Here is a 27819-nt window from a genome sequence, read left to right as displayed (position 1 = left end):
TTGCAATGATTGGTGATAGTACTTGTGATGCTTTTTTGTATATAAAGGGTGGTAAGGTATTTAAATCTCCTGCCTTGTTTTTTAGTGTGTTGATAATAAGGGAGACTTCAGTAGGGTTAGTCGGAGCTAGGAACAGTGTGTTCGGGTAGTTGCCAATGAGGTAGTCATTGGGTGGGGTATCTGAGCTTGGGATTTTATTGGCAAGGTTTTTTCCTATAGTGCTGTTTCAGTTGGTGGGAGTTTGGGTTCATCTGGTTTTGTTAATTCAATTTTGCTATTTCGTGATATCTTTTTTGTTCCTAGAATTTCTGATAGGGTTTTCCAGGTCTTTTTTATATCACCTCATAAGTTGGATAATCTGTTCTCATAATACAGTTTTTTAGCCCTTCTTATCAGGCTGGTTAGGATTGACGAGTAACGTTTTGTTTGGTCTCTGGTTATGTGACCCATTCTGTACTGTTTTTCATATAGGTGTTTTGTATTTATGGATTTGAGGATACTGGGTGTTAGCCAGGGACTGTTCAGTCTCTTAGCTGTCATCTGTTTAGTTTTTTGGGGGCAGTGCTTGTTGTAGAGGTATTGGGCCTTTTTTTAGAAAAGTATTAATACATTCGTCAATATCTGTATAGATTTCTAGCTCAGTGTGCCAGTCAATGTTTGTCACTGCTGCTGTGAAGTTATAAATGGCTGCCTCATTGTGAAGTCTGAAAGTGACTTTAGTAGTGTCTTGGGGTATTTTACCAAGAGTTGTTATGAGGAAAGTAGGGTAGTGGTCTGTGGTATTATCTGTAATTATGCCTGATGACACTGTGCTCTTGGGAGATTCTGAAGAGAAGTTGCAGAGATTGGTGGATGAATTTGGTAGGGTGTGCAAAAGAAGAAAATTAAAGGTGAATACAGGAAAGAGTAAGGTTATGAGGATAACAAAAAGATTAGGTGATGAAAGATTGAATATCAGATTGGAGGGAGAGAGTATGGAGGAGGTGAACGTATTCAGATATTTGGGAGTGGACGTGTCAGCGGATGGGTCTATGAAAGATGAGGTGAATCATAGAATTGATGAGGGAAAAAGAGTGAGTGGTGCACTTAGGAGTCTGTGGAGACAAAGAACTTTGTCCTTGGAGGCAAAGAGGGGAATGTATGAGAGTATAGTTTTACCAACGCTCTTATATGGGTGTGAAGCGTGGGTGATGAATGTTGCAGCGAGGAGAAGGCTGGAGGCAGTGGAGATGTCATGTCTGAGGGCAATGTGTGGTGTGAATATAATGCAGAGAATTCGTAGTTTGGAAGTTAGGAGGAGGTGCGGGATTACCAAAACTGTTGTCCAGAGGGCTGAGGAAGGGTTGTTGAGGTGGTTCGGACATGTAGAGAGAATGGAGCGAAACAGAATGACTTCAAGAGTGTATCAGTCTGTAGTGGAAGGAAGGCGGGGTAGGGGTCGGCCTAGGAAGGGTTGGAGGGAGGGGGTAAAGGAGGTTTTGTGTGCGAGGGGCTTGGACTTCCAGCAGGCATGCGTGAGCGTGTTTGATAGGAGTGAATGGAGACAAATGGTTTTTAATACTTGACGTGCTGTTGGAGTGTGAGCAAAGTAACATTTATGAAGGGATTCAGGGAAACCGGCAGGCCGGACTTGAGTCCTGGAGATGGGAAGTACAGTGCCTGCACTCTGAAGGAGGGGTGTTAATGTTGCAGTTTAAAAACTGTAGTGTAAAGCACCCTTCTGGCAAGACAGTGATGGAGTGAATGATGGTGAAAGTTTTTCTTTTTCGGGCCACCCTGCCTTGGTGGGAATCGGCCGGTGTGATAATAAAAAAAAAAAAAAAATGGTGTTGGTCCAGATGTGGTCAAGTAGGGAAACACTAGTCTCTGTAACTCTTGTAGGTTTTGTTACTGTTGGTAGCAACATGCAGTTACTCATTGTGTTTGTGAATTCAGTAACATGTGGGTCTTGGTCTTGTAGGAGATTTATATTGAAGTCACCTGAGAGTAGTAAGTGATCTTTGTTCATGCATCAGTTATCATACTTCCTAGGTTGTCACTAAAACGGCTAATGTTTGACTGTGGTACTCTGTAGATGTTTATCAATGTGAGAGGTTTTTGTAGGTATTTGGATTTGAATTTGGCTATTATATATTCCCCATGTTCATCCCTTGTGCAAGTATTAGTGATACATTCTAGTTGGTCTGAGTAGTATATAGCTGTGCCACCCCCTTGTTGGTCTGGCCTACAGTTGTGTATGGCTGTGTAACCAGGAATGGCATAGACATCTGTACTATCAGGCTTTAGCCAGGTTTCAGTTAGTGTAATGATGGACATATTGGCATGCAAGGAATTTAGTAATGCTATGAGGTCATTGTAATGTTTACTTAAAGATCTGATATTGTAGTTAAAGACAGTTATGTTGTTGTTGGCTCTGAGAAGTGCCTTTGATTGTTCTGCTGTGTAGTAATTACAGTTACTCTGATTCATTTAAGTCGTTCAATAAGAGGTTGGTATCAGGATCAATGCTTGTTATCATAAGATTTATAGTGAATCTATAGTTAGAATTAAGTATAAGACAAAGTAAATATTCTAAAGCTATAAAATAGCACCTGAGTTATTTTAACAAATGTAAAAATTTGAGCTAAGGTAGTTCTTTAAAGCTAAAATAAAGGAGACAATATAAAAGGGACTAAAAAAAAATTTGTGGTGAACAAATAAAGTGGTAATCAAATAAATGAGTTAGGGAATACAATGGCAAAATAATGAACTTATTACACTTTAGCACCTGAGAATAGCACCTTGATTATTTTAACAATTGTGAATATATGAACTAAGGTTGTTATGTAAAGCTATATTAACCCCTTCAGGGTCCAAGGCCCAAATCTGAAGTGGCACGCCCCAGTGTCCAAGAATTTAAAAAGAAAAAAAAATTTATTTTTTCTTATGAAATGGTAGAGAATCTTTTTGTGAAGGTAATAAAACAAAGTACGAAATTTGATGGAAAATTGACGAAATTATGCTCTCGCGAATTTTGATGTGTCAGCTATATTTACGAATCGGCGATTTTGCCGACTTTGACTCCCATTTTAGGCCAATTACATTATTCTAGTCAACCAAATTCTTAGCTATTTCACTAGTATTACAGTGGACCCCCGCATAACGATTACCTCCGAATGCGACCAATTATGTAAGTGTATTTATGTAAGTGCGTTTGTACGTGTATGTTTGGGGGTCTGAAATGGACTAATCTACTTCACAATATTTCTTATGGGAACAAATTCGGTCAGTACTGGCACCTGAACATACTTCTGGAGTGAAAAAATATCGTTAACCGGGGGTCCACTGTACTTCTATTCTATCGACTGAGCACAAGAAATCGCCAAGTCAACTGTTTCAACTACAAAATAAAGTGATAAGAAATTGTTAATTTGGCCAATTTAACACAAAGTTCAAAATATTCCAATTTCAAAATAGGGTCCAGAATAAGCAATGTAGGTATTCCTGGAACTAAACTAACATTTCCTCTGTTCATTAGTTACATTTTGAGGCTTTACAAATAAATTCCATTTTGATTTTTTATTCACAATGAATTTTTATTCACACCAAAAAATAGAAGATTTACTGTTATGCAATACTATAATAATTGTATAAATATCATCACCATATTTGTGAATGTATATTAGACCCACCAGCTGATGTGTATTAGATGTGTGAGGTCGTTTGTTTACTCTTGAATATCGGCAAAAATTTAACATTTCTGCTACTTTGAGCTCAGTTTCAAGCCATTTCCAGTGCTAAAACCAATCAAAATCATCTCTGTTTCTGTAATATGTCTTCCATTCTATCAAATGAGACCAAGAAATCTCAAATACAACTATAAAAAACATACGAAAAAAAACTGCAAAGTCGCTGTTTTCAGTTTTTTCTCTCATTATACACAGTGTGCTGCAGGATCTGTTTTATGTGGTGCACACATACCACATAGATGTATTCTCTCATATCTAGGCCCAAATGTACCACTCACAGTTTATCAGAGTGAGCTGAGCTCATGACGTAGATCTACGGTTTGGACCCTGAACGTAAAGCCGTAGATCTACAGGACGGACCCTGAAAGGGTTAAAGCTAAAATAAGGAGAAAATATATAGGGACTAAATTAAATAATGGTAAACAAAGTTAAATTGGCAGATAATAACTAAGATACGATATTGATTTGGGAGTAAGATCTGATTTGTTATATATAATAAGTTGAGCAATTTATTGTACTATAAAAAGCAAAAACTAATATGAAGTAGCTGGTAGTAGCAGTAAAAGATAGTTTTGGGCCTTGAACTTTACAGATGACACTACATACGTCTTCTCTCACCCGAGCCCAGTCACACTAGCCAATACGTACTGTAAATACCGAATTACAGAAACTATCTACCTGGATGAGTACTAACAAACTTACTCTAAACATTGACAAAACCTACTTCATTCAGTTTGGTAACAGAGCTACAGATGTCCCTCTTAACATAATGATAAACGGATCACCTATCACAAAATTCACAGAGGGAAAATTTTTAGGAATCCACCTTGATAATAGACTCAAATTTCAAACACATATACAACAAATTTCCAAAAAAAATTCCAAGACTAGGCATACTGTCGAAGGTACGGTACTATGTTCCACAGTCAGTCCTCCTGGCCCTATATCACTCACTTATTTACCCCTATCTCACCTATGGAATTTGTGCATGGGGCTCAACAACAATAAACCATCTCAGACCATTAATTACCCAACAAAAGGCTGCAGTCAGAATGATAACAAATTCCCACTACAGGCAGCACACTCCACCAATATTCAAAACTCTAAACCTACTCACCATACAAAACATCCATACTTATTACTGCACCTATTACATACATAGAACACTTAACTCTGATATTAACCCTCCCCTCAAACAACTCCTTACCAACCTCAACAGAACACATGACCATAACACAAGGCACAGATCACGCTTTGATGTTCCTCGTGTCCACCTCACGCTATGCAAAAACTCAATGCACATAAAAGGCCCTAAAATCTGGAATTCATTACCTGTGAATATAAAAGAAACACTGTTTATAAATTCAAGTCTCTTCTCAAAAGTCACTTACTCACCCACAACTAAATAAATACTGAATACGTGTAATTGTATCTTATAAATTGTATCTCATAAATGTTTCTCATTATTGTATCTCATAAATGTCTAACCTGTGACCCAATCAAACTTTATTTTTTAATTACATTACCTAACAGAATACAGTGGACCCCCACATAACGATCAGCTCCCAACGCGACCAATTATGTAAGTGTATTTTTGTAAGTGCTTTTGTAGGTGTATTTTTGGGGGTCTGAAACGGACTAATCTACTTCACAATATCTCTTATGGGAACAAATTCGGTCTATAACGGCACCCAAACAGACTTCTGGATTGAAATAATATCGTTATGCGGGGGTCCACTGTACTGCATTCTACTGAATACTCAGCAACACAGTAAATGACCATATGACCAGTCTTTGTAATACTCATTTGTGCTAAATTGTTATCTGTTTACAATAATGTTTTTACCACTGAATATATCATTACTTAGTTAATCTTAAGTTAATTTTAAGCCTGCCCGTAATGCTCTGCATACAAGGGGCTTTGGCATGTTGCACTGTAATACCTGTATTCCTTTGTACTTCACTGTATCATGTTCAAATTAATAAATAAATAAATAAAAATAGCGGAAATGTTCGATTTTTGCCAATGTTCAAGAGTAAACAAATGATATCACTGTCTGATACGTGTCTAACTAGCCATTCTAATACACAGTCACAAATGGGTTGACATTTATACAATTATTTCCATAATACAGTAGTCTGCATAACAGTAAATCTTCTATTTTTTGTGTGAATAAAAATTTGAAATAGAAAGCAAGAGTAATATCAGAGGAGCCTGGAGACGTGACTAAAGAACAGAAAAAATATTATTTTAGTGCCAGGAATGTCTGCATTGTTTATTCTGGACCTTATTTTGAAACTGGCATCTTTTTTTAATTTGCATGAAATTGTCCAAATTGCCAATTGCTGACCACTTTATTGGGTAGTTGAAATCAGTAAATGGGCGGTTTCTTGTACTCAGTCGATAGAACAGACGGAACAATGGAATTGGCCGAAAATAGGGCTCAAAGTGGGCAAAATCGCCGATGCGTTTATATTGCCGAGATCGCTAACTTCGCGAGAGTGTAATTCCATAAGTTTTCCATTAAATTTTGTACTTTTGGTGTTATTACCATTGGGAAAACATTCTCTATCATTTCAAAAGAAAAAATAATTTTTATTTTTTTTGGGGAATATTTTGCGACACAGAGAGACACTTCAAGATTTGGGGTCTTGACAGTCAAAGGGTTCAACACATATTGGATGTAGATGAATGGTTCAGAGAACCGACATGTTGATAAATTAGACACATGTGCAACTCTTGGGTATCTTTATTGAGGAAACGTTTCACCACACAGTGGCTTCATCAGTCCATACAAAGGAGAATCTTGAAGAACAGGAGGAGAATGAGGTAATCAGTCCCTCAACCTTGAGTCGATGTGGTCAGTCCATCAATCTTGAATAGAATACGGCATACGTGCGGAGAAGGAGCTTATAAACCGTTGGTAGGAGAGGTGCAGCAGTCATAGGTGGTGTCACATTTGTTCAATGTGGAAGTAGGTCGTGCCCAAGAATTAGGCAAGCGAAGAATTCCCAAGTATTAAGATCCCAAGAAGTTGCAGTGTCTGACAGGTTTGTAGATGAATGGTTCAGAGAACCGACATGTTGATAAATTAGACACATGTGCACATGTGTCTAATTTATCAACATATTGGATGAGTGACATCATTTGTGTATTTTGGAACACTGGCAAAAATCAAATATTTCTGCTAATTTGAGCTTAATTTCAAGCTACTTTCAGTCCTAAAACTAATCAAAATCATTTATATTCCTGTAATATATCTTTCATTCTATCAAATGAGACCAATAAACTGAGAATACAACTATAAAAACCATACGAAAATACGCTGCAAAGTCACTCAAAAACAGTCAGTTTTTTCCTTTATTATGCAGTGCTTGCTGCAGAACTTTTTTTTACATGGTGCACACTTACACCATAGACCCATTCCATCATGTCTGGGCCCAAATTTACCATTCACAGCTTATCTGAGTGATCCGAGCTCATGGCAAAGAACTATGGGACCAGCCCTGGCTTCGTAGCCTTAGTACTATGGTACTGACACTGAAAGGGTTAATTGATATATTACTTGCCACTTGTTGGACCAGGAGAAGGTGCTGCTAATGGTTTTGAAGGTGTTGCTTGGTATATTTTTCTCTAACTACTTTGCAAATTTTTCTTAATTAACACTTATCAGAACAATCACTAATTACTTGAGATATAAAAAAAGGCCCAGTGAGGCTGTATAAGTATTGCAAATACATAATTTCCACAAAAAAAAACAAATAATCAAAATGTGCACAGTAGTTAGCTTTGCTTTCGTAACACTCAAGATAGTTAATTCTCAGCATATAAGGATTATCAAATGCACACACTTGTCTAAAGTGTCTGCTTACAAAATGACCTTCATAACAACTTATTGCAGATTCACTAACCTCTACACTTTAACTCTTTAAAATTTAAGTCTTAACAAACATCTAAGTCTTTGCCTCAACAAGACTGTTAAACCCAACTGCATAAATGTACAAAATTTAACAAGACCTCTGAATTCTGTCATAAAGAAGACAGACAAGAATTTGTCTGAAAACACGTACTGTATCTCTAAAGATTACTGGAATGCCCAAGAATGTATACAAATCAATCTTCAGAACAATACTGAATGAACTATGAGCCAGCTCTTAAGTCTAATTCTCAAGAAAATTCAACCTGAGTGAATCTGAGAGAGAACCAATACAGTGGGCCCCCGGTTTACAATATTATTTCATTCCAGAAGTATGTTCAGGTGCCAGTACTGACCGAATTTGTTCCCATAAGGAATATTGTGACTTAGATTAGCCCATTTCAGACCCCCAAACACACACTTACAAACGCACTTACATAAATACACTTACATAATTGGTCGCATTGGGAGCTGATCATAAACCGGGGGTCCACTGTATATGATCAGTAGTCAGGGCTAGATCAGGGAGCGGACTGACTCTCTGCCAGTCTGTTGACCCATCATCAGGTTGGATCACGTGACCCAAACGTCAGTAAGCTGGACTTAAACAAGTGAAAATTTACCTGATGGTTTCCTGACTTCGTATGTTGTACACGCATATAAGAAATCCTACCTAACAATAATAATAACTAAAAATCATTGATATTGATGATGATAATAATAATAATAATAATAATGATAATACCATGGTATATTTTATATACTGACAGATAATAATGTAACGCTGAAAATCTCTATTTTAGCTATAAACGGAGACTTTCGCGCTATAATATAAAGTGATAATCACATTCTCACACAAGAGTTAAATATTACAGAATGACCTATCTCCAAGGTACAACAGTGGTGATGACTGTGGTTCTTGTGTTGATGGAGACGACTGGTTCTTGTGTTGATGGAGATGACTGTGGTTCTTGTGTTGATGGAGATGCTATGGTTCTTGTGTTGATGGTGATGCTATGGTTCTTGTGTTGATGGTGATGCTATGGTTCTTGTGTTGGTGGTGATGACTATGGTTCTTGTGTTGATGGCGATGCTATGGTTCTTGTGTTGATGGTGATGACTATGGTTCTTGTGTTGATGGTGATGGCTGTAGTTGTTGTGTTGATGGTAGCAGGTGATTAAGGTGGAGTCAGGAATGCCTTAATGCACATCTACTTTTTCCCCCCTGAGGTACAGTACTTTATACAGGTCACAGTGAAGCATCATCACTGCTCCAGACTACTTCACAGCAATGATTCTAGTATATCAATATCAAAGGAAAAGTTAGCAGGTACAATAGATTGTCTCATGTAACTCCTGACGGGTTAACTCTTTGAGGTCCCCAGTATTTCTTCTGTATATTTTCTTTATCATTGTCTTCTAACAGTTTGTTTTTGTTGTCTTTATGCTTATCTTCATGTCTTTCATGTGTCTTAGTCCTTGCCAGAGGCACTCGACTACTTATTGATGGAGTACTAAGAATATTTACTCTCAAGGATTGTATGGTCCAGTGGATTAAGGCATCATGAGTTTTCGCCCACCATGAGGCAGGCCAAAGCAGCACGGGTTCGAGTCCTTGGCTAGTTGCAGTGTTGTTATTGATCAATACCACTCATTCGTGGGCACAATATAAAATACTGCTCGTTGTACTAGTACACCAAATGGGGACTAGAATGATATTAGCCTAGAGTCATCCACACCATTGAATGTCCTTGGGTAGCGAGTACAACATCCAGTTCCGCTAGATACACTACTCTTAACCCTTTGACTGTTTTGGTCGTATATATATGTCTTACGAGCCATTGTTTTTGATGTTTTAATACGCCAAAACTCTAGCGGCTTCAAATCAAGTGGGAGAAAGCTGGTAGGCCCACATGTAAGAGAATGGGTCTGTGTGGTCAGTGTTTGCAGTATAAAAAATATCCTACAGCATGTAGTGCATAATGAGGAAAAAAAAAAAACTCCGACTGTTTTTGGATTAAAACGCCGACTTTAAGGTGTATTTTCGTATAGTATTTATGGTTGTATTCTCGTTTTCTTGATCTCATTTGATAGAATGGAAAACATATTACAGAAATAGAGATGATTTTGATTAGTTTCACGATGAAAATGACCTTGAAGTTGAGCTCAAATTAGTGGAAATATTCGATTTTTACAAATGTTCAAGAGTAAGCAAATCACACCACAAGTCCAATACACATCAACTGGGGCATCTAATATTCTTTCAGTAGTGCACGGATATTATTTATACCATTTTTACAATTATGCAGTAGACTGCATAACAGTAAATCTTCTATTTTTTTGTGTGTGAATAAAAAAGCAAAATAGAAAGCAAGGATAATATAAGAGGGGCATAGAGACGTAACTAATGAACAGAGGATATGTTATTTTAGTGCCTAGAATGTCTGCATTGTTTATTCTGGACCCTATTTTGAAATTGGCATCTTTTTTAATTTGCATGAAATTGGCCAAATTGCCAATTTCTGACCACTTTATTGGGTAGTTGAGATCGGTGAATGGGCAGTTTCTTGCACTCAGTTGATAGAAAAACTGGAGTCCTAAAGAAATAGCTATGAATTTGGTCCACTGGAACAATGGAATTGGCTGAAAATTGGGCTCAAAGTCAGCGAAATCGCCGATGCATATATGTCGCCGAGATCGCTAACTTCGCAGGAGCGTAATTCCGTAAGTTTTCAATCAAATTTCATACTTTTGGTGTCATTACCATCGGGAAAAGATTATCATTTCATCAGAAGAAATCATTTTTTTTTTTTTTTTTTTTTTTTTTTTTTTTTGTTTTTTGATATAGAATGACAGTTTCAGAAAGGGGCTTGTGACAGTCAAAGGGTTAAGGACTGTATGGTCCAGTGGATAAAGGCATCATGAGTTTTCACCCACCATGAGGCAGGCCAATGCAGCATGGGTTTGAGTCCTTGGCTAGTCGCAGTGTTGTTATTGATCAATACCACTCGTTCGTGGGCATAATAATATGAAATACTGCTCATTGTGCTAGCACACCAAACAATGACTAGAATGAAATTAGCCTAGAGTCATCCACACCATCGTATGTCCTTGGGTAGCGAGTACAACATCCAGTTCTGCTGGATGCACTACTCTTAAGGATTGTATGGTCCAGTTTATTAAGGTGTCATGAGTTTTCGCCCACCATGAGGCAGGCCAAAGCAGCATAAGTTCGAGTCCTTGGCTAGTCTCAAGTGTTGTTATTGATCAGTACCACTCGTTCATGGGCACAATAATTCTAGAGTATATATCATGTTTCTATGTTATGAATATTGTTTATTATGTCATATTAGATGAATTGTGATAGATAAATAAGCCGTAGAGATGATATTGGCATCATGTTGAACCATAATAACTCGCCTCCCTCTCCCCTCCTACCTGTCTGCCATACACCAACAACAGTCTTCAATAAAGGTTAAGTGTGATGTTAAATGTTCATTTATCCATTTTATTAGTGCTTTATATTTATTTGTCATTGTTTTCTGTTTTCAGTCTTTAAAAAAATTGTTTTTTGTTAATACATTGGACCCCCGGTTAACGAACTTTTTTCATTCCAGTAGTATGTTCAGGTGCCAGTACTGACCGAATTTTTTCCCATAAGGAATATTGTGAAGTAGATTAGTTCATTTCAGACCCCCAAACATACACGTACAAAAGCACTTACATAAATACACTTACATAATTGGTCGCATTTGGAGGTGATCGTTAAGCGGGGGTCCACTGTACTTTTGAGCGTCTGAAACGGATTAATTGGATTTCCATTATTTCTGATGGGGAAAATGGATTCGCCAGTCGTGAATCTCGACTTTCATCAGACTCTCTAGAACGGATTAACCCTTTGACTGTCGCAAGCCCCTTTCTGAAACTGTCATTCTGTGTCGCAAAATTTTTGGAAAAAAAAAATTAATTTTTCTTATGAAATGATAGAGAATCTTTTCCCGATGGTAATGACACCAAAAGTGCGAAATTTGGTCGAAAACTCATGGAATTACACTCCCGCAAAGTTAGCGCTCGGCGACATATACTCATCAGCGATTTCGCCAGCTTTGAGCCCTGTTTTTGGCCAATTCCGTTGTTCCAGTTGACCAAACTCATAGCTGTTTCTTTAGAATTCCATTTTTTTCTATCAGTTGAGTACAAGAAACTGCCCATTTACTGATTTGAACTACCCAATAAAGTGGTCAGAAATTGGCAATTTGGCCGATTTCACACAAATTAAAAAAGATGCCAATTTCAAAATAGGGTCCAGAATAAACAATGTAGACATTCTTGGTACTAAAATAACATATCCTCTGTTCATTAGTCACGTCTCTAAGCCCCTCTTATACTACTATTGCTTTCTATTTTGATTTTTTATTCACACAAAAAATACAAAATTTACTGTTATGCAGTCTACTGCATTATTGTAAAAATGGTATAAATAATGTCAGTGCACTAGTAAAAGAATACGTATTAGATGCCCCAGTTGATGTGTATTGGACTTGTGGTGTGATTTGCTTACTCCTGAACATTGGTAAAAATCGAACATTTCCGCTACTTTGAGCTCAATTTCAAGGTCATTTTCATCGTGAAACTAATCAAAATCATCTCTATTTCTGTAATATGTTTTGCATTTTATCATGTGAGACCATAAAAACGAGAATACAACTATAAATACTATATGAAAATACATCTGAAAGTTGGCATTTTAATAAAAAAAAGGGTCACTTTTTTTTTCCCACATTATGCACTGCGTGCTGCAAGATTTTTTTTATGTGGTGCACACTGACCACACAAACCCATTCTCTCACATGTGGGCCAACCAACTTTCTCCTGCTTGATTTGAAGCCGCTAGAATTTACATGTATAAATACATCTGAAACAGTGGCGCGTAAGACGTATATATACTACCAAAACAGTCAAAGGGTTAATCATGAAATTCAAAGGTCCACTGTATGCTGCTAAGGGGTGGCTAATGGCTGAGAAGTGAACTCTGTTGTTTATCGTCCAATTTCTTTCCATTTTGGTGTACGTTAAGAAGCATCTTTCCATCATACATTGCCCAAGTTTCAATAAGATAGTCCAATACAACTGAGATCCAGTTCCCTAGATCAAGAAATAGAACCCCTCACCAGCGTCAAAGAACTTCCCTTGAGGCCCGCTCGCAAATGAAATTTCACTTGCATCTGGAAGCAAAAAATCGACCAAGCAACTGCTTGTATCTTGAAAACTTGCATGTTGGGACACTGGTAAGTAGAGGTTCCGCTGTACATTACACTGATATAGACATTTTTATTTATCTGATATTTTTTTCAAAATTGTATAAGAAACACATTACATAACATCTTCTTTCAACAAACCGGCAGTATCCCACCAAGGCAGGGTGGCCCTAAAAGAAAAACGAAAGTTTCTCTTTTTAAATTTAGTAATTTATACAAGAGAAGGGGTTACTAGCCCCTTGCTCCCGGCATTTTAGTCGTCACTTACAAGACGCATGGCTTATGGAGGAAGAATTCTGTTCCACTTCCCCATGGAGATAAGAGGAAATAAACAAGAACAAGAATTAGAAAGAAAATAGCAGAAAACCCAGAGGGGTGTGTATATATATGCTTGTACACGTTTGTGCAGTGTGACTTAAGTGTAAGTAGAAGTAGCAAGACGTACCTGTAATCTTGCATATTTATGAGACAGACAAAAGACACCAGCAATCCTACCATCATGTAAAACAATCACAGGCTTCCGTTTTACACTCACTTGGCAGGACGGTAGTACCTCCCTGGGCGGTTGTTGTCTACCAACCTACTACCTATAATTACATAACATATAAACATAATACACCTACCATCCAATTGCCATATGACCACTCAACTTACGACCATGTTTTGTATGCCAAATTTCTGGAAAATAAACTGTTTGTTTTGTACACAGTGTTTATCCTAAACTTTGAAGTATAAAATACAGTACAAACAGCATGAAAAGTAAAGTAAAAAATGAAATACCAAAATAAAACAAAATAAAATCATTACAAAAATGTGCTGTTGATATTCAGTAGTTCGACTTATGTCCATTGTGACTTACGACCAGTTGGTCGGAACCAAGTTCGGTCGTAAGTCCTATGGTACTCATACATACACCCACAGTAAAACAAATTGACTTAAATATGAGATGATTTTACCAGCTTGTTATGAGCATAGATCTATGTTTGACACTTAAAGGGTCAAAAGTACAAAAAGACAAAGACTAGAGTGAAAAAATATGTAATATGTTTTTATTAAGAAGGTTAATAACCCAGTATAACCCAGTATATTTTATTTATTTTAATGATGTAGTAAATAGTACATTACTATATATATATCTAATATGTATTTTGCTATTTGCACATTATGTAATACAGTGGACCCCAGCATACCGATTTTAATCCGTGCAAGAGGGGTCATTGGTATGCGAAATAATCGGTATGCGAATGAATTTTCCCCATAAGAAATAATGGAAATCAAATTAATCCGTGCAAGACACCCAAAAGTATGAAAAAAAAAAATTTTTACCACATGAAATGTTAATTTTAATACACACAAACTGAAAAAGGCATGCACACTTACATGACACTTACTTTTATTGAAGATCTGGTGATGATTGATGGGATGGGAGGAGGAGAGAGAAAGTGTTAGTGTTTAGAAGGGGAATCCCCTTCCATTAAGACTTGAGGTGTCGAGTCCTTTTCTGGGGTTACTTCCCTTCTTCTTTTAATGCCACTAGGACCAGCTTCAGAGTCACTGGACTTCTTTCGCACAACATATCTGTCCATAGTGGCCTGTACCTCTCGTTCCTTTATGACTTCCCTAAAGTGTTTCACAACATTGTCAGTGTACAGGTTGCCAACACGGCTTGCAATAGCTGTGTGAGGGTGATTTTCATCCATGAAGGTTTGCACTTCAAGCCACTTTGCACAGATTTCCTTAATCTTTGTAGTAGGCAACTTCTTCAATTTCTCTCTCCCATCCTCTGAACCAGTTTCCTCAGGTCTGGCCTCTTGCTGTTGAAGTTGATCTATCAGCTCATCAGTGGTTAGTTCTTCATTGTCCTCCTCCACCAACTCTTCCACATCCTCCCCACTAACCTCCAACCCCAAGGACTTTCCCAATGCCACAATGGATTCCTCAACTGGCATAATCCTCTCAGAGTTAGCCTCAAACCCTTCAAAATCCCTTTTGTCTACAAATTCTGGCCACAGTTTCTTCCAAGCAGAGTTCAAGGTCTTCTTAGTCACTCCCTCCCAAGCCTTACCTATAAGGTTTACACAATTGAGGATATTAAAGTGCTCTCTCCAAAACTCTCTTAGAGTCAGTTGAGTTTCTGAGGTCACTACAAAGCACCTTTCAAACAGAGCTTTTGTGTACAGTTTTTTGAAGTTTGCAATAACCTGCTGGTCCATGGGCTGCAGGAGAGGAGTGGTATTAGGAGGCAAAAACTTGATGTTAATGAATTTCATGTCCCCATAAAGTCGCTCTGCCACGTCTGTAGGATGACCAGGGGCATTGTCTAACACCAGGAGGCACTTAAGTTCTAATTTCTTTTCAGTTAGGTAATCTTTCACATTGGGGGCAAATGCATGGTGTAACCAGTCATAGAAAAAGTCCCTAGTGACCCATGCCTTACTGTTTGCCCTCCACAGCACACACAAATTCTCCTTGAGGACATTCTTTTGCCTGAACGCTCTGGGAGTTTCAGAGTGATACACTAATAAAGGCTTAACTTTGCAATCACCAGTAGCATTGGAACACATCAACAAAGTAAGCCTGTCTTTCATAGGCTTATGTCCTGGGAGTGCCTTTTCCTCCTGAGTAATGTACGTCCTGCTTGGCATTTTCTTCCAAAACAGGCCTGTTTCATCACAATTAAACACTTGTTCAGGTTTCAGTCCTTCAGCCTCTATGTACTCCTTGAATTCATGCACATATTTTTCAGCCGCTTTGTGGTCCGAACTGGCAGCCTCACCATGCCTTATCACACTATGTATGCCACTACACTTCTTAAATCTCTCAAACCAACCTTTGCTGGCCTTAAATTCACTCACATCATCACTAGTTGCTGGCATTTTTTTAATTAAATCCTCATGCAACTTCCTAGCCTTTTCGCTTATGATCGCTTGAGAGACGCTATCTCCTGCTATCTGTTTTTCATTTATCCACACCAATAAGAGTCTCTCAACATCTTCCATCACTTGCAATCTTTGTTTCGAAAACACAGTTAAACCTTTGGCAAGAACAGCTTCCTTGATTGCCTTTCTGGTGCCCACAATAGTAGCGATGGTTGATTGGGGTTTCTTGTACAACTTGGCCAGGTCGGCGATACGCACTCCACTTTCATACTTATCAATGATCTCTTTCTTCATCTCTATTGGAATTCTCACCCTTATTGCTGTAGGGTTGGCACTAGAAGCTTTCTTGGGGCCCATGGTCACTTATTTTCCAGAAAAAGCACCGAAAACACTGTAATAATACGAAATATTCCGATTGTATGCTTGGATGTTACCGCGGAGGCTGGCTGGTAAACAATGGCACGGGCGGCACATGTGAGGCTGGCTGAGGGCGCACATTGGACGCATCTCGGTCGAACATCGGTGAGCGGGTTTTTAAGCGGTATGCGAGGCAAAATTTTTGCGATTAAAGCAAGCGGTATGCGGATTAATCGTTATGTGATGCCAGTGGTATGCGGGGGTCCACTGTACATTACTTTATGTAATACATTACTTTATGTAATACATTACTTTATGTAATACATTACCTTTGAATGATTAAGCATTTGCCTTTTATATGACTACTTTTGAAGGAAAGAATAAGTAATGTTGTTTACCTTTTTTTTACCAGTGTTTACTAACATAATGCAGTATTTTACTACCCATTTTTTTACCAGTGTTTACTAACATAATGCAGTATTTTACTACCCATTTTTTTACCAGTGTTTACTAACATAATGCAGTATTTTACTACCCATTTTTTTACCAGTGTTTACTAACATAATGCAGTATTTTACTACCCATTTTTTTTACCAGTGTTTACTAATATAATGCAGTATTTTACTACCTATTTTTTTTACCAGTGTTTACTAACATAATGCAGTATTTTACTACCCATTTTTTTTACCAGTGTTTACTAACATAATGCAGTATTTTACTACCCATTTTTTTTACCAGTGTTTACTAACATAATGCAGTATTTTACTACCCATTTTTTTTTTACCAGTGTTTACTAACATAATGCAGTATTTTACTACCCATTTTTTTTTACCAGTGTTTACTAAATGCAGTATTTTACTACCCTTTTTTTTACCAGTGTTTACTAACATAATGCAGTATTTTACTACCCATTTTTTCTTATCCTGGACTAACAGAAGTCTTTTACCTTGAATAAATGTTTTTGTAAATGTTTGGATTACTGATTATTTACCATTGCGCATGTTTTACTCTGTATGATTTTATCCTATTCGAGGTTAATATTCAGATCTCTATGTATTTTTTTTTACCACTGATGAAAATATTACCACTTTTTCTTACTGTGACAGATAAGATGACCTTATTTGTTTTATTGACCTTTCTTTACCATGCATACGTCACTTTGACAAATAAGAACTACCCCTTTTGAAAATAAGAATGAATGAGATAGTATTTTTGTATTAAATAAAATGGTGAGAAAAATTTAACAGGACTTTCTCTGACTAAATTAGCCAATTTTTTACCATCTTCATTAATTAACCCGTAAACGGTCCAAGCAGATCTACGTTCACATGTGTATTGCTACAAAAGTAGATCTAGGTTTTTTTACATATTTTCAAATATAACAAACAAAAAAGTTACATCAAAGTTTTTTTACACATTTTCAAATGTAAAAAAACAAAAGGAAGATCTACTTTGTAAAAAAAGTAGATCTTCCTTTTGTTTTTTTACATTTGAAAATGTGTAAAAAAACTTTGATGTAACTTTTTTGTTTGTTATATTTGAAAATATGTAAAAATACTTTCAAATGTTGAAAAAACGTATATATACGTTTGGACCATTTACGGGTTAAACACACTGACTGAATGTTAAAAACTTCTTCTTCTTTCAACAAACCGGCAGTATCCCACCAAGGCGGGGTGGCCCAAAAAGAAAAACGAAAGTTTCTCTTTTTAAATTTAGTAATTTATACAAGAGAAGGGGTTACTAGCCCCTTGCTCCCGGCATTTTAGTCGCCTCTTACAAGACGCATGGCTTACGGAGGAAGAATTCTGTTCCACTTCCCCGTGGAGATAAGAGTAAATAAACAAGAACAAGAATTAGAAAGAAAATAGCAGAAAACCCAGAGGGGTGTGTATATATATGCTTATACATGTATGTGTAGTGACCTAAGTGTAAGCAGAAGTAGCAAGACGTACCTGTAATCTTGCATATTTATGAGACAGACAAAAGACACCAGCAATCCTACCATCATGTAAAACAATTACAGTGGTCCCTCGCTTTTCGTAGTTCTCGGCAATCGTAAATTTCGCCATTCATTGGGGTATTTTCGTATAAACATGGACTCGCTTTTCATAGGTTGACTCGCAAATAGTAGTTCGTCCGGGACGCGTACGCACGGTGTGAGCCGGGGAGGCCTCCCTACCCAGCCAGTCTGGCATTGTTTAGCAGTGAGTGAAGGTCCCCTCAAGTGCTCCTACGAAATATTTCATAATATTCCACTCATTTTAGTGCTTGCAAGTACTAAATAAGCTACCATGGCTCCAAAGAAAACTCCTAGTGCCAAGCCTGTGGTAAAGAAGGTGAGAAATATGTACAGTGACAAAGTCTTGGGCCATTTTAGGGAAGTGTTAAAGAGACGCCAGAAACAGAGCTCTCTCCACAGTTACTTTGCGAGACAGGACTAGAGTGACTCTCAAGGTGGTCCTAGTGGCATTAAGAAACAGAGAAGAGAAGCAACCCCAGAGAAGCAATTGGTACCTGAGGTGTTGCTGGAAGGGGATTCCCCTTCCAAACTGTAAACAATCCAATCTCTCTCCTCCTCCAGTCTCCCATACACTAAGAAGAATCTCCAATAAAGGTAAGTGTTATGCTGTTAATATTTCATTCATTATTTCCCATTGTATTGTTTATGTACTACATCTATATTTCATGTAAAAATTTTTTTTGTTTTAATACTTCTGGGTGTCAGGAACGGATTAATTGTATTTACATTATTTCTTCTGGGGAAAATTGATTCGCAAATCGTAAATTTCGTTTACAGTAGCTCCTCCAGGAACAGATTAATTACGAAAAACGAGGGACCACTGTACAGGCTTTCATTTTGCACTCACTTGGCAGGACGGTAGTACCTCCCTGGATGGTTGCTGTCTACCAACCTACTACCTATAAATGTTAAAAACATAGCCAATAAAAATATATATACAGTGGTCCCTCAATAATCATCCATAATCCGTTTATGGAAGTGGGACTATTATCGAAATAGACGATTTTCGAATCAATTTTCCCCATAAGAAATAATGTAAATACAATTAATCCGTTCCTGACACCCAGAAGTATTAAAACAAAAATTTTTTTTAAATGAAACATAGATGTAGTACATAAACAATACAATGGGAAATGATGAATGAAACATTAACAGCATAACACTTACCTTTATTGGTGATTCTTCTTAGTGTATGGGAGACTGGAGGAGGAGAGAGATTGAATTACTGTTTGGAAGGGGAATCCCCTTCCATCAACACCTCAGGTACCAATTGCTTTTCTGGGGTTACTTCTCTTCTCTGTTTTTTAATGCCACTAGGGCCAGCTTGAGAGTCGCTGGAGCCCTGTCTCGCAAAAAAACTGTCCAGAGACCTCTGTTTCTGGCGTAGCTTTAAAACTTCCCTAAAATGGGCCAAGACTCTGTCATTGTACAAGTTGCCAATATGGCTTGCAACATCCTTCTCAGGGTGATGTTTCTCCATAAATCTTTCCATCCTACCCCACATTTCAAAAATCTCCTTAATTTCTGAAGAAGGCACCTTCTTCCATCTCTCTTCCTCCTCCTCTGCAGCAAGATTCTGAGCTGCGTTCTGTTCCTGTTCCTGCTGAAGCTCTTGCAGCTCCTCAGTGGTGAGCTCTTCGTTGTGGTCCTCCACCAACTCTTCCACATCTTCCAAACTCACATCCAACCCCATGGAACTCCCCAGTGCCTCAATAGAGTTCTCAACTGACATAGGCTCATCAGGGTCAGCCTCAAACCCTTCAAAATCCCTCTTGTGGACACAATCTGGCCACAATTTTCTCCAAGCAGAGTTCAAAGTCCTGGTAGTCACTCCCTCCCAAGCCTTACCTATAAGATGAAATTGAGACACATGTGCAACATCTGGGTATCTTTATTGTAGATGTTTCACCATCCAGTGGCTTTTTCAATACAAATTCCAGGACATAACTTGAAGACAGGAGAACTATGTACAGAAGATGAGGTAATCAGTCCCTCAACCTAGCAGTAGGTGCGAAGAGCACCATAGTCGTGGAGATTCTGAAGCAGAAGCAAGGCGCCTGACGCTTATATAGTAACGTCAGGTGGAAATGGGATGGGTAGCAGACGAGGGCATAATCACTGGTAGGCGGGATTCCCCAGTGGAAATACTACAATTAACCCATCTCTTTGGGTAGGACCTACTTCCACTGGGGAATCCCACCTACCAGTGACTATGCCCTCGTCTGCTACCCGTCTCATTTCCACCTGACGTTACTATATAAGCGTCAGGCGCCTTGCTTCTGCTTCAGAATCTCCACGACTATGGTGCTCTTCGCACCTACTGCTAGGTTGAGGGACTGATTACCTCATCTTTATTGTCTTGAGCATGTTTTAGATCATAAGAATTCACCAGTTTATTTTCTTAAATTCAATCATATTTCTCACCTTCTTTACCAAAGGCTTGGCACTAGGAGCTTTCTTTGGAGCCATGGTAGCTTATTTAGCACTTTCAAGCACTAAAATGAATGGAATATTGTGAAATATTTCGTATGAACAAGTGAGGGAACCATCGCTCACTGGTAAACAATGGCACACTGGCTGGGAAGGGAGGCCGAGGCAGCTCAGAGCGTGAGTACGCGTCCAGGACGAAAGATGATTAGCGAGTCAATGGACCATTTGCGAGCCAACGTTTACCTGGAGAGAGTTCCGGGGGTCAACGCCCCCGCGGCCTGGTCTGTGACCAGGCGAAATAATGCAACGATTTCCGAAAAGGACGACTATCGAGCCAGACGATTGTCCGGCCTGAAAGTTGTCCATCTCGGAAATAGTCCCGTTATTTCGTCTAAACATTGGCTCGTAAATGGTCCATTAACTTGCTAATTGTCCTTTGTCCAGGACACGTACTCACGCTCTGAGCCTCCTGGGCCTGCCTTCCCAGCTAGTGTGCCATTGTTTACCAGTGAGCAACGGTCCCTTCACTTGCTCCTACGAAATATTTCATAATACAGTAGTCCCTCAATAATCATCCAGCCTGAAAGTTGTCCATTTCGGAAATAGTCCCATTATTTCGTCTAAACAATGGCTCGCAAATGGTCCGTTAACTCGCTAATTGTCCTTCGTCCGGGGCGTGTACTCACGCTCTGAGCTGTCTGGGCCTGAATTTAAGAAAAACATCATTAAACAATATGAAAGTGGTGTACGTGTGGGCGAACTGGCCGGGATGTATAACAAATCCCGTACAACCATATCTTCCATTGTGGCCAAGAAAAAAGAAATCAAGGACGCTGTTGTTGCAAAGGGGGTAAATATGCTGACAAAAATGAGATCACCAGTACTCGAAGATGTTGAGAAGTTATTATTGGTGTGGATAAACGAGAAACAATTAGCAGGAGATAGTCTTATGACGTCGCTTATTTGTGAAAAGGCTAGGCAGTTGCATGACGATTTGGTAAAGAAATTGCATGCAACTAGTGGTGATGTGAGTGAATTTAAGGCCAGCAATAGCTGGTTTGAGAGATTTTAAGAAGCGTACTGGCATACACAGTGTGGTAAGGCATGGTGAGGCTGCCAGTTCTGACAAAGCTGCTGAAAAATATGAGCAGGAATTCAAGGAGTACATAAGAGGCTGAAGGACTGAAACCTGAACAAGTGTTCAATTGTGATGAAACAGGCCTCTTTTGGAAGAAAATGCCAAAGAGGACCTACATTACTCAGGAAGAAAAGGCATTGCCAGGACACAAGCCTATGAAAGACAGGCTGATGCTCATGTTCTGTGCTAATGCTAGTGGGGATTTCAAAGTGAAGCCGTTATTAGTGTACCATTCTGAAAATCCCAGAGTGTTCAAGAAAAACAATGTTATGAAGAGTAAATTGTGTGTGTTTTAGAGATCTAATAGTAAGGCATGGGTCACGAGGGACATTTTCGTCGAGTGGTTCAATGAAGTGTTTGGCCCTAATGTGAAGAATTACCTTTTGGAAAAGAAATTGGATCTCAAGTGCCTCCTAGTAATGGACATTGCACCTGCTCATCCTCCAAACTTGGATGACCTAATTCTGCAGGAGTTTGGGTTCATCACAGTAAAGTTCTTGCCCCCAAATACCACTCCTCTCCTCCAGCCCATGGACCAGCAGGTCATTTCAAACTTTAAAAACTCTACACCAAAGCAGTTTGAAAGGTGCTTTAATGTGACCTCAGACACTCACTTGACCCTAAGAGATTTTTGGAAAGAACACTTCAGTATTCTCCATTGTATAAGGCTTGGGAGGGAGTGACTACCAGGACTTTGAACTCTGCTTGGAGAAACTTGTGGCCAGATTGTGTCCACAAGAGGGATTTTGAAGGGTTTGAGGTGGCCCCTGATGAGCCTATGTCACTTGTGAACTCTGTTGTGGCATTGGGGAGTTCCATGGGGTTGGATGCGAGTTTGGATGATGTGGAAGAGTTGGTGGAGGACCACAACGAAGAGCTAACCACTGAGGAGCTGCAAGAGCTCCAGCAGGAAGAGCAACAGATCGCAGCTCAGAATCTTGCTGCAGAGGAGGAGGAAGAGAGATGGAAGAAGGTGCCTTCTTCAGAAATTAAGGAGATTTTTGAAATGTGGGGTAGGATGGAAAGATTTATGGAGAAACATCACTCTGAGAAGGATGTTGCAAGCCATATTGGCAACTTGTACAGTGACAGTCTTGGCCCATTTTACGGAAGTTTTAAAGAGACGCCAGAAACAGAGCTCTCTGGACAGTTTTTTTGTGAGGCAGGACTCCAGTGACTCTCAAGCTGGTCCTAGTGGCATTAAGAAACAGAGAAGAGAAGTAACCCCAGAAAAGCAATTGGTACCTGAGGTGTTGATGGAAGGGGATTCCCCTTCCAAACAGTAATTCAATCTCTCTCCTCCTCCAGTCTCCCATACACTAAGAAGAATCACCAATAAAGGTAAGTGTTATGCTGTTAATGTTTCATTCATCATGTGCCATTGCATTGTTTATGTACTACATCCATATTTCATGTAAAAAATTTTTTTGTTTTAATACTTCTGGGTGTCAGAAACGGTTTAATTGTATTTACATTATTTCTTATGGGGAAAATTGATTCGAAAATCGTCTATTTCAATAATAGTCCCACTTCCAGGAACGGATTTACGACGATAAACGAGGGACCACTATCATTTTTTTTTAACACATTGACCGATTCCCACCAAGGCAGGGTGGCCTGAAAAAGAAAAACTTTCATCATCATTCACTCCATCACTGTCATGCCAGAGGGGTGCTTTACACTACAGTTATAAAACTGCAAAATTAACACCCCTCCTTCAGAGTGCAGGCACTGTACTTCCCATCTCCAGGACTCAAGTCTGGCCTGCCGGTTTCCCTGAATCCCTTCATAAATGTTGCTTTGCTCACACTCCAACAGCACGTCAAGTATTAAAAACCATTTGTCTCCATTCACTCCTATCAAATATGCTCATGCACGCTTGCTGGAAGTCCAAGCCTCTCGCACACAAAACCTCCTTTACCCTCTCCCTCCAACCCTTCCTAGGCCGACCCCTACCCCGCCTTCCCTCCACTACACATTTATACACTCTCGAAGCCATTCTGTTTTGTTCCATTCTCTCTACATATCCGAACCACCTCACCAACCCCTCCTCAGCCCTCTGGATAATAGTTTTGGTAATCCCACACCTCCTAATTTCCAAACTACGAATTCTCTGCATTATATTCACACCACACATTGTCCTCAGACATGACATCTCCACTGCCTCCAGCCTTCTCCTCGTTGCAACATTCATCACCTGTGCTTCACACCCATACAAGAGTGTTGGTACAACTATACTCTCATACATTCCCCTTTTTGCTTCCACTGACAAAGTTCTTTGTCTCCACAGACTCCTAAGTGCACCGCTCACGCTTTTCCCCTCATCAATTCTGTGATTCACCTCATCCTTCATAGACCCATCCACTGACACGTCCACTCCTAAATATCTGAATACATTCACCTCCTCCATACTCTCTCCCTCCAATCTGATATCAAGTCTTTCATCGCCTAATCTTTTTGTTATCCTCATAACCTTACTCTTTTTTATATTCACTTTTAATTTTCTTCTTTTACATACCCTACCAAATTCATCCACCAACCTCTGCAACTTCTCTTCAGAATCTCCCAAAAGCATCGTGTCATCAGCAAAGAGCAACTGTGACAACTCCCACTTTGTGTTTGATTCTTTATCTTTTAACTCCAGACCTCTTGCCAACACCCGAGCATTAACTTCTCTCACAACTCCATCTATAAATATATTAAACAACCATGGTGACATCACACATCCTTGTCTAAGGCCTACTGTTACTGGGAAATAATCTCCCTCTTTCCTACATACTCTAACTTGAGCCTCACTATCCTCTTAAAAACTCTTTACTGCTTTCAGTAACCTACCTCTTACACCATACACCTGCAACATCTGCCACATTGCCCCCCTATCCACCCTGTCATAAAAATGTCTACCCACTCCGCCTATCCACCCACCTGCTTGCCCGAGTGGAAATAACACGATATATCAAGGGGGTGGAACCCCCCTCCCCTCAAAAATATACCCGACTCCTATAATATCACTAATCATTAGTAGTGTTACTATAAAAAGAATTAGGAAAGGTTTTTACTTCTATACTGATGTTTTAAACTTCTTGTAGCCTCATATCTTCCTCATTATAGTAATAATAATAATTGTAGCCTTATAAATTTCCTTACATTTTTCAATAATGTATTTTAGTTGGTAGTCCATGATGCAGCACTTAGATATCTCTATTAGGAAGACATCTTGACAATCAGTGACTCTTAGTTCAGTATAGCAGTTATGTACTGGAGTCACTGGAAAATAAGGTAAGCAGCCTCTCAGCAATAATGGGCATTCAGTCTCTTAGCCTTGATTAATCTTAGGGATTGAACCAGTTTTATAAAGGCTGTGTGACTGATTACCTCATCTTTATTGTCTTGAGCATGTTTTTATTTCATAAGAATTCACCAGTTTATGTATTCTCTCCTTTCTCATAATAGTCCTGCAGACTAGTACAGCTTCTATTTGCTTAATGACAGAATCCCATTCCTAAGACCACGTCAGTAAACGAATTCTTCACCAAGTGAGGACCATACTATAAGGGTTTGTGTCAACCATCTTTGATATTGTTTTAATGTCACCTTTGCACCATTTATAACATTTCTGGTATATTTTTAAATGTTTATACAGTAGTCTACTGAATATTGTAATAAACAGAATAGAGGAAATCATCTCTAATATACATTGTTTAGGTATGCATACTGGTCAGAGAGCCAGTCGTAAGTCTGAGTCGTCAGTAAATGAGTACATCACTAAGTGAGGAGAGGCTGTATTTGCTTTTGTATTCAACAACTCTTAATATTTATTGCAATTTTATTGGTCACTTGCAGGCATTAAAATACAGTATTTTATATAATTATAAGTGGTATTAAGTCTTAATGATAATACAGTAGTGTTTTAATGAGAAAAGTATATTTTTTAAAGTTTAGTTTCTTTTTCTTGACAGGGTTCCCTCACATACCCGAAAGCATTTCACATTGGAGGAGACAACTATGGACAGGCTGTTAAACGTAGTAGAGATAATATAGACTTCCTACTGAAAAAGAAAAATTCCATGCCAGTGGATGTGGCCCAGTGGGATTCCACTAGACTTCCTCTGAGAAGCCAGTGCGCTGATGTAATAATATCTGACTTGCCGTTTGGGAAACGTATTGGCAGCAAAGGGGATAATCGTGTCCTGTATTATCTTTCACTTCTGGAAATGGCAAGGATAACCAAAACAGATACTGGCCGTGCAGTATTGCTGACACACGACCGTAATAGTATGATCATGGTAAGTGACTTTCTTCTTCAGATAAACACTATCAAATGGTTATTGCCTCCTTTTTTGTTGTATTATTATTATAATTAAATAAAGCTCTAAACCGACGAGGGTTATGCAGTGCTGCAGGGCAAAAAATAATGCCGGGGCTATAAACAGCTAGGTGTAGAGGGAATCAGAGATGAGGGGAGGAAAGGGCTGTAAGGGGCACTAGGGGGTATGTGTCAAAGTACGTATATATAGTAAAGCAGTTGCTGACAAAAGTAAAAAAGTGATTGTAAGTCAAAGGCAGGGCCATTTGCAAGAAGGGAAGATAAGGTAAGAGCGGTAGGGCAGCAGTGGGACGGATAACTGCTGAACGAACTTTAGGCCCTTGTAACCCGACACATACTGGGGAAAACTGGGAGAGCAACACCTGGAGCTCTCCCTGATTGCCCCTGACGCCACGAATATTCCATTGTAAAAAAGTCATTGTTCACGAAGATAGGTATGCCAACAATGAGAAACGATAAAATCTACAGGCTAGTAACGTCAGTGAAGTCAAAGTGTGGAGGCAATGGGAAGCATTTCAGCAAGGAGGAATCAGAATGCTGTGAAGGAAAAGATTGCTGCCAGGGCTGTGAAAAATAAGGTTTCGTCTCTGCAGTATAGTCAGAGATAGCATCAAGTGGTTTCAGTGAACAAGGAAGATGCCGATACCATGACTTCAGAGACAGGCGAGGTAGAGCAAGTAGAGATCGGGGAGACTATGGAGGGAACCAAAGAGGTCTGAGAGGGGAGGGGAGTATGAACCTGAAGAGATGTGCCGGTGGGGATAAAAGAGTCCTGCGGTGGAACAGGAGAGGAAGGAGGCTGAAAGGGAACTGGGGGAGAAGTCTGGGGGGCACAGGAGAAGAGGGGACCAAACGAGGGGGGTGAACCTCCATCTTCGTGTGAGAGTTAGAAATGGGGTGAGAACTAGGTACTGAGGCTGAAAAGGAGAACTGCTGGGGAATTGTAAGCACCGGAGGAATGTGAAGAGACTTGGGCTTAGGAGACAGGTTCAACTTTGCAGTTGATAGCGGCAAAGAAGGTGAAGGTGTGCAAAGCCTCACAGACTGAGAAACTAGCAGGTGAGATGAAGAAGAAGTAGAAGTAGGAAGAGGTACGGAGGTGGGGGTTTCAGAGGGTAAAACTGCAAAAGAATTAGAGATGGGGGATGACCCTGAAAGACATTGCACCAGAGAAGCTGGTAATCGGGGGGACTGTCAAGGTTGGAGGTCTCCTAGCTACTTTAGAATAAGAAACACGACGAAGATTCCCATGATGGCGGAGCCGAGAGACAGCCATAGCATATGGAAGGCCTTCACTCTCCTTAAGACAACGGATTTCACGTTCATTAAGATAGATGACATCGGCGGGAAAAAGAAGGATGAGTTTCACTGTAATTAAGACAAGTGGGAGAAAGACTGCAAGATGTATCGGCATGATCTATTGCTCCACAGACCGGGCACCCCGCCACAAACCTGCAGTATTTAGTGGGATGTCCGAAGCACCAACAATTTTAACACTGTTGGGGTGTAGGGACCACTTTACGGACCCCTAGGCGATGTCCCACGATATAAACGGAGGATGGGAGTTCATGGCAGTTGAAGGTTAAGCGGGCGATGTTACTGGGAAAGGCAGGACATATGTATCCACTTTGAGAATCAGAAGCTCCTGGAGGGCTAATTATTCTAAAATATCATCACCGCAGGATAGATCACACTGTACAATGGTACGCGGTAAAACCACCGTATCACTGCAAGAATCGAGAGTAGCATGCTTGTGAACTGT

At 39.3% G+C, this 27819-nt stretch overlaps 1 protein-coding gene across 1 annotated transcript in view; it reads left to right on the top strand.

The window, feature by feature from the left end:
* Positions 1-27819, top strand: part of LOC128700847 (tRNA (guanine(6)-N2)-methyltransferase THUMP3) — a 142452-nt gene that overhangs the window by 86315 nt on the left and 28318 nt on the right. Inside the window, exon 8 of the mRNA XM_053794294.2 lies at positions 25690-26016. Coding sequence (XP_053650269.2) covers positions 25690-26016 — 327 coding nt within the window. The remainder of the gene's footprint in view (positions 1-25689; positions 26017-27819) is intronic.

Source organism: Cherax quadricarinatus, chromosome 94 (genome assembly GCF_038502225.1).
Source record: "Cherax quadricarinatus isolate ZL_2023a chromosome 94, ASM3850222v1, whole genome shotgun sequence".
NCBI lineage: Eukaryota > Metazoa > Arthropoda > Malacostraca > Decapoda > Parastacidae > Cherax > Cherax quadricarinatus.
This window is presented reverse-complemented; position numbering and strand designations above follow the sequence as displayed.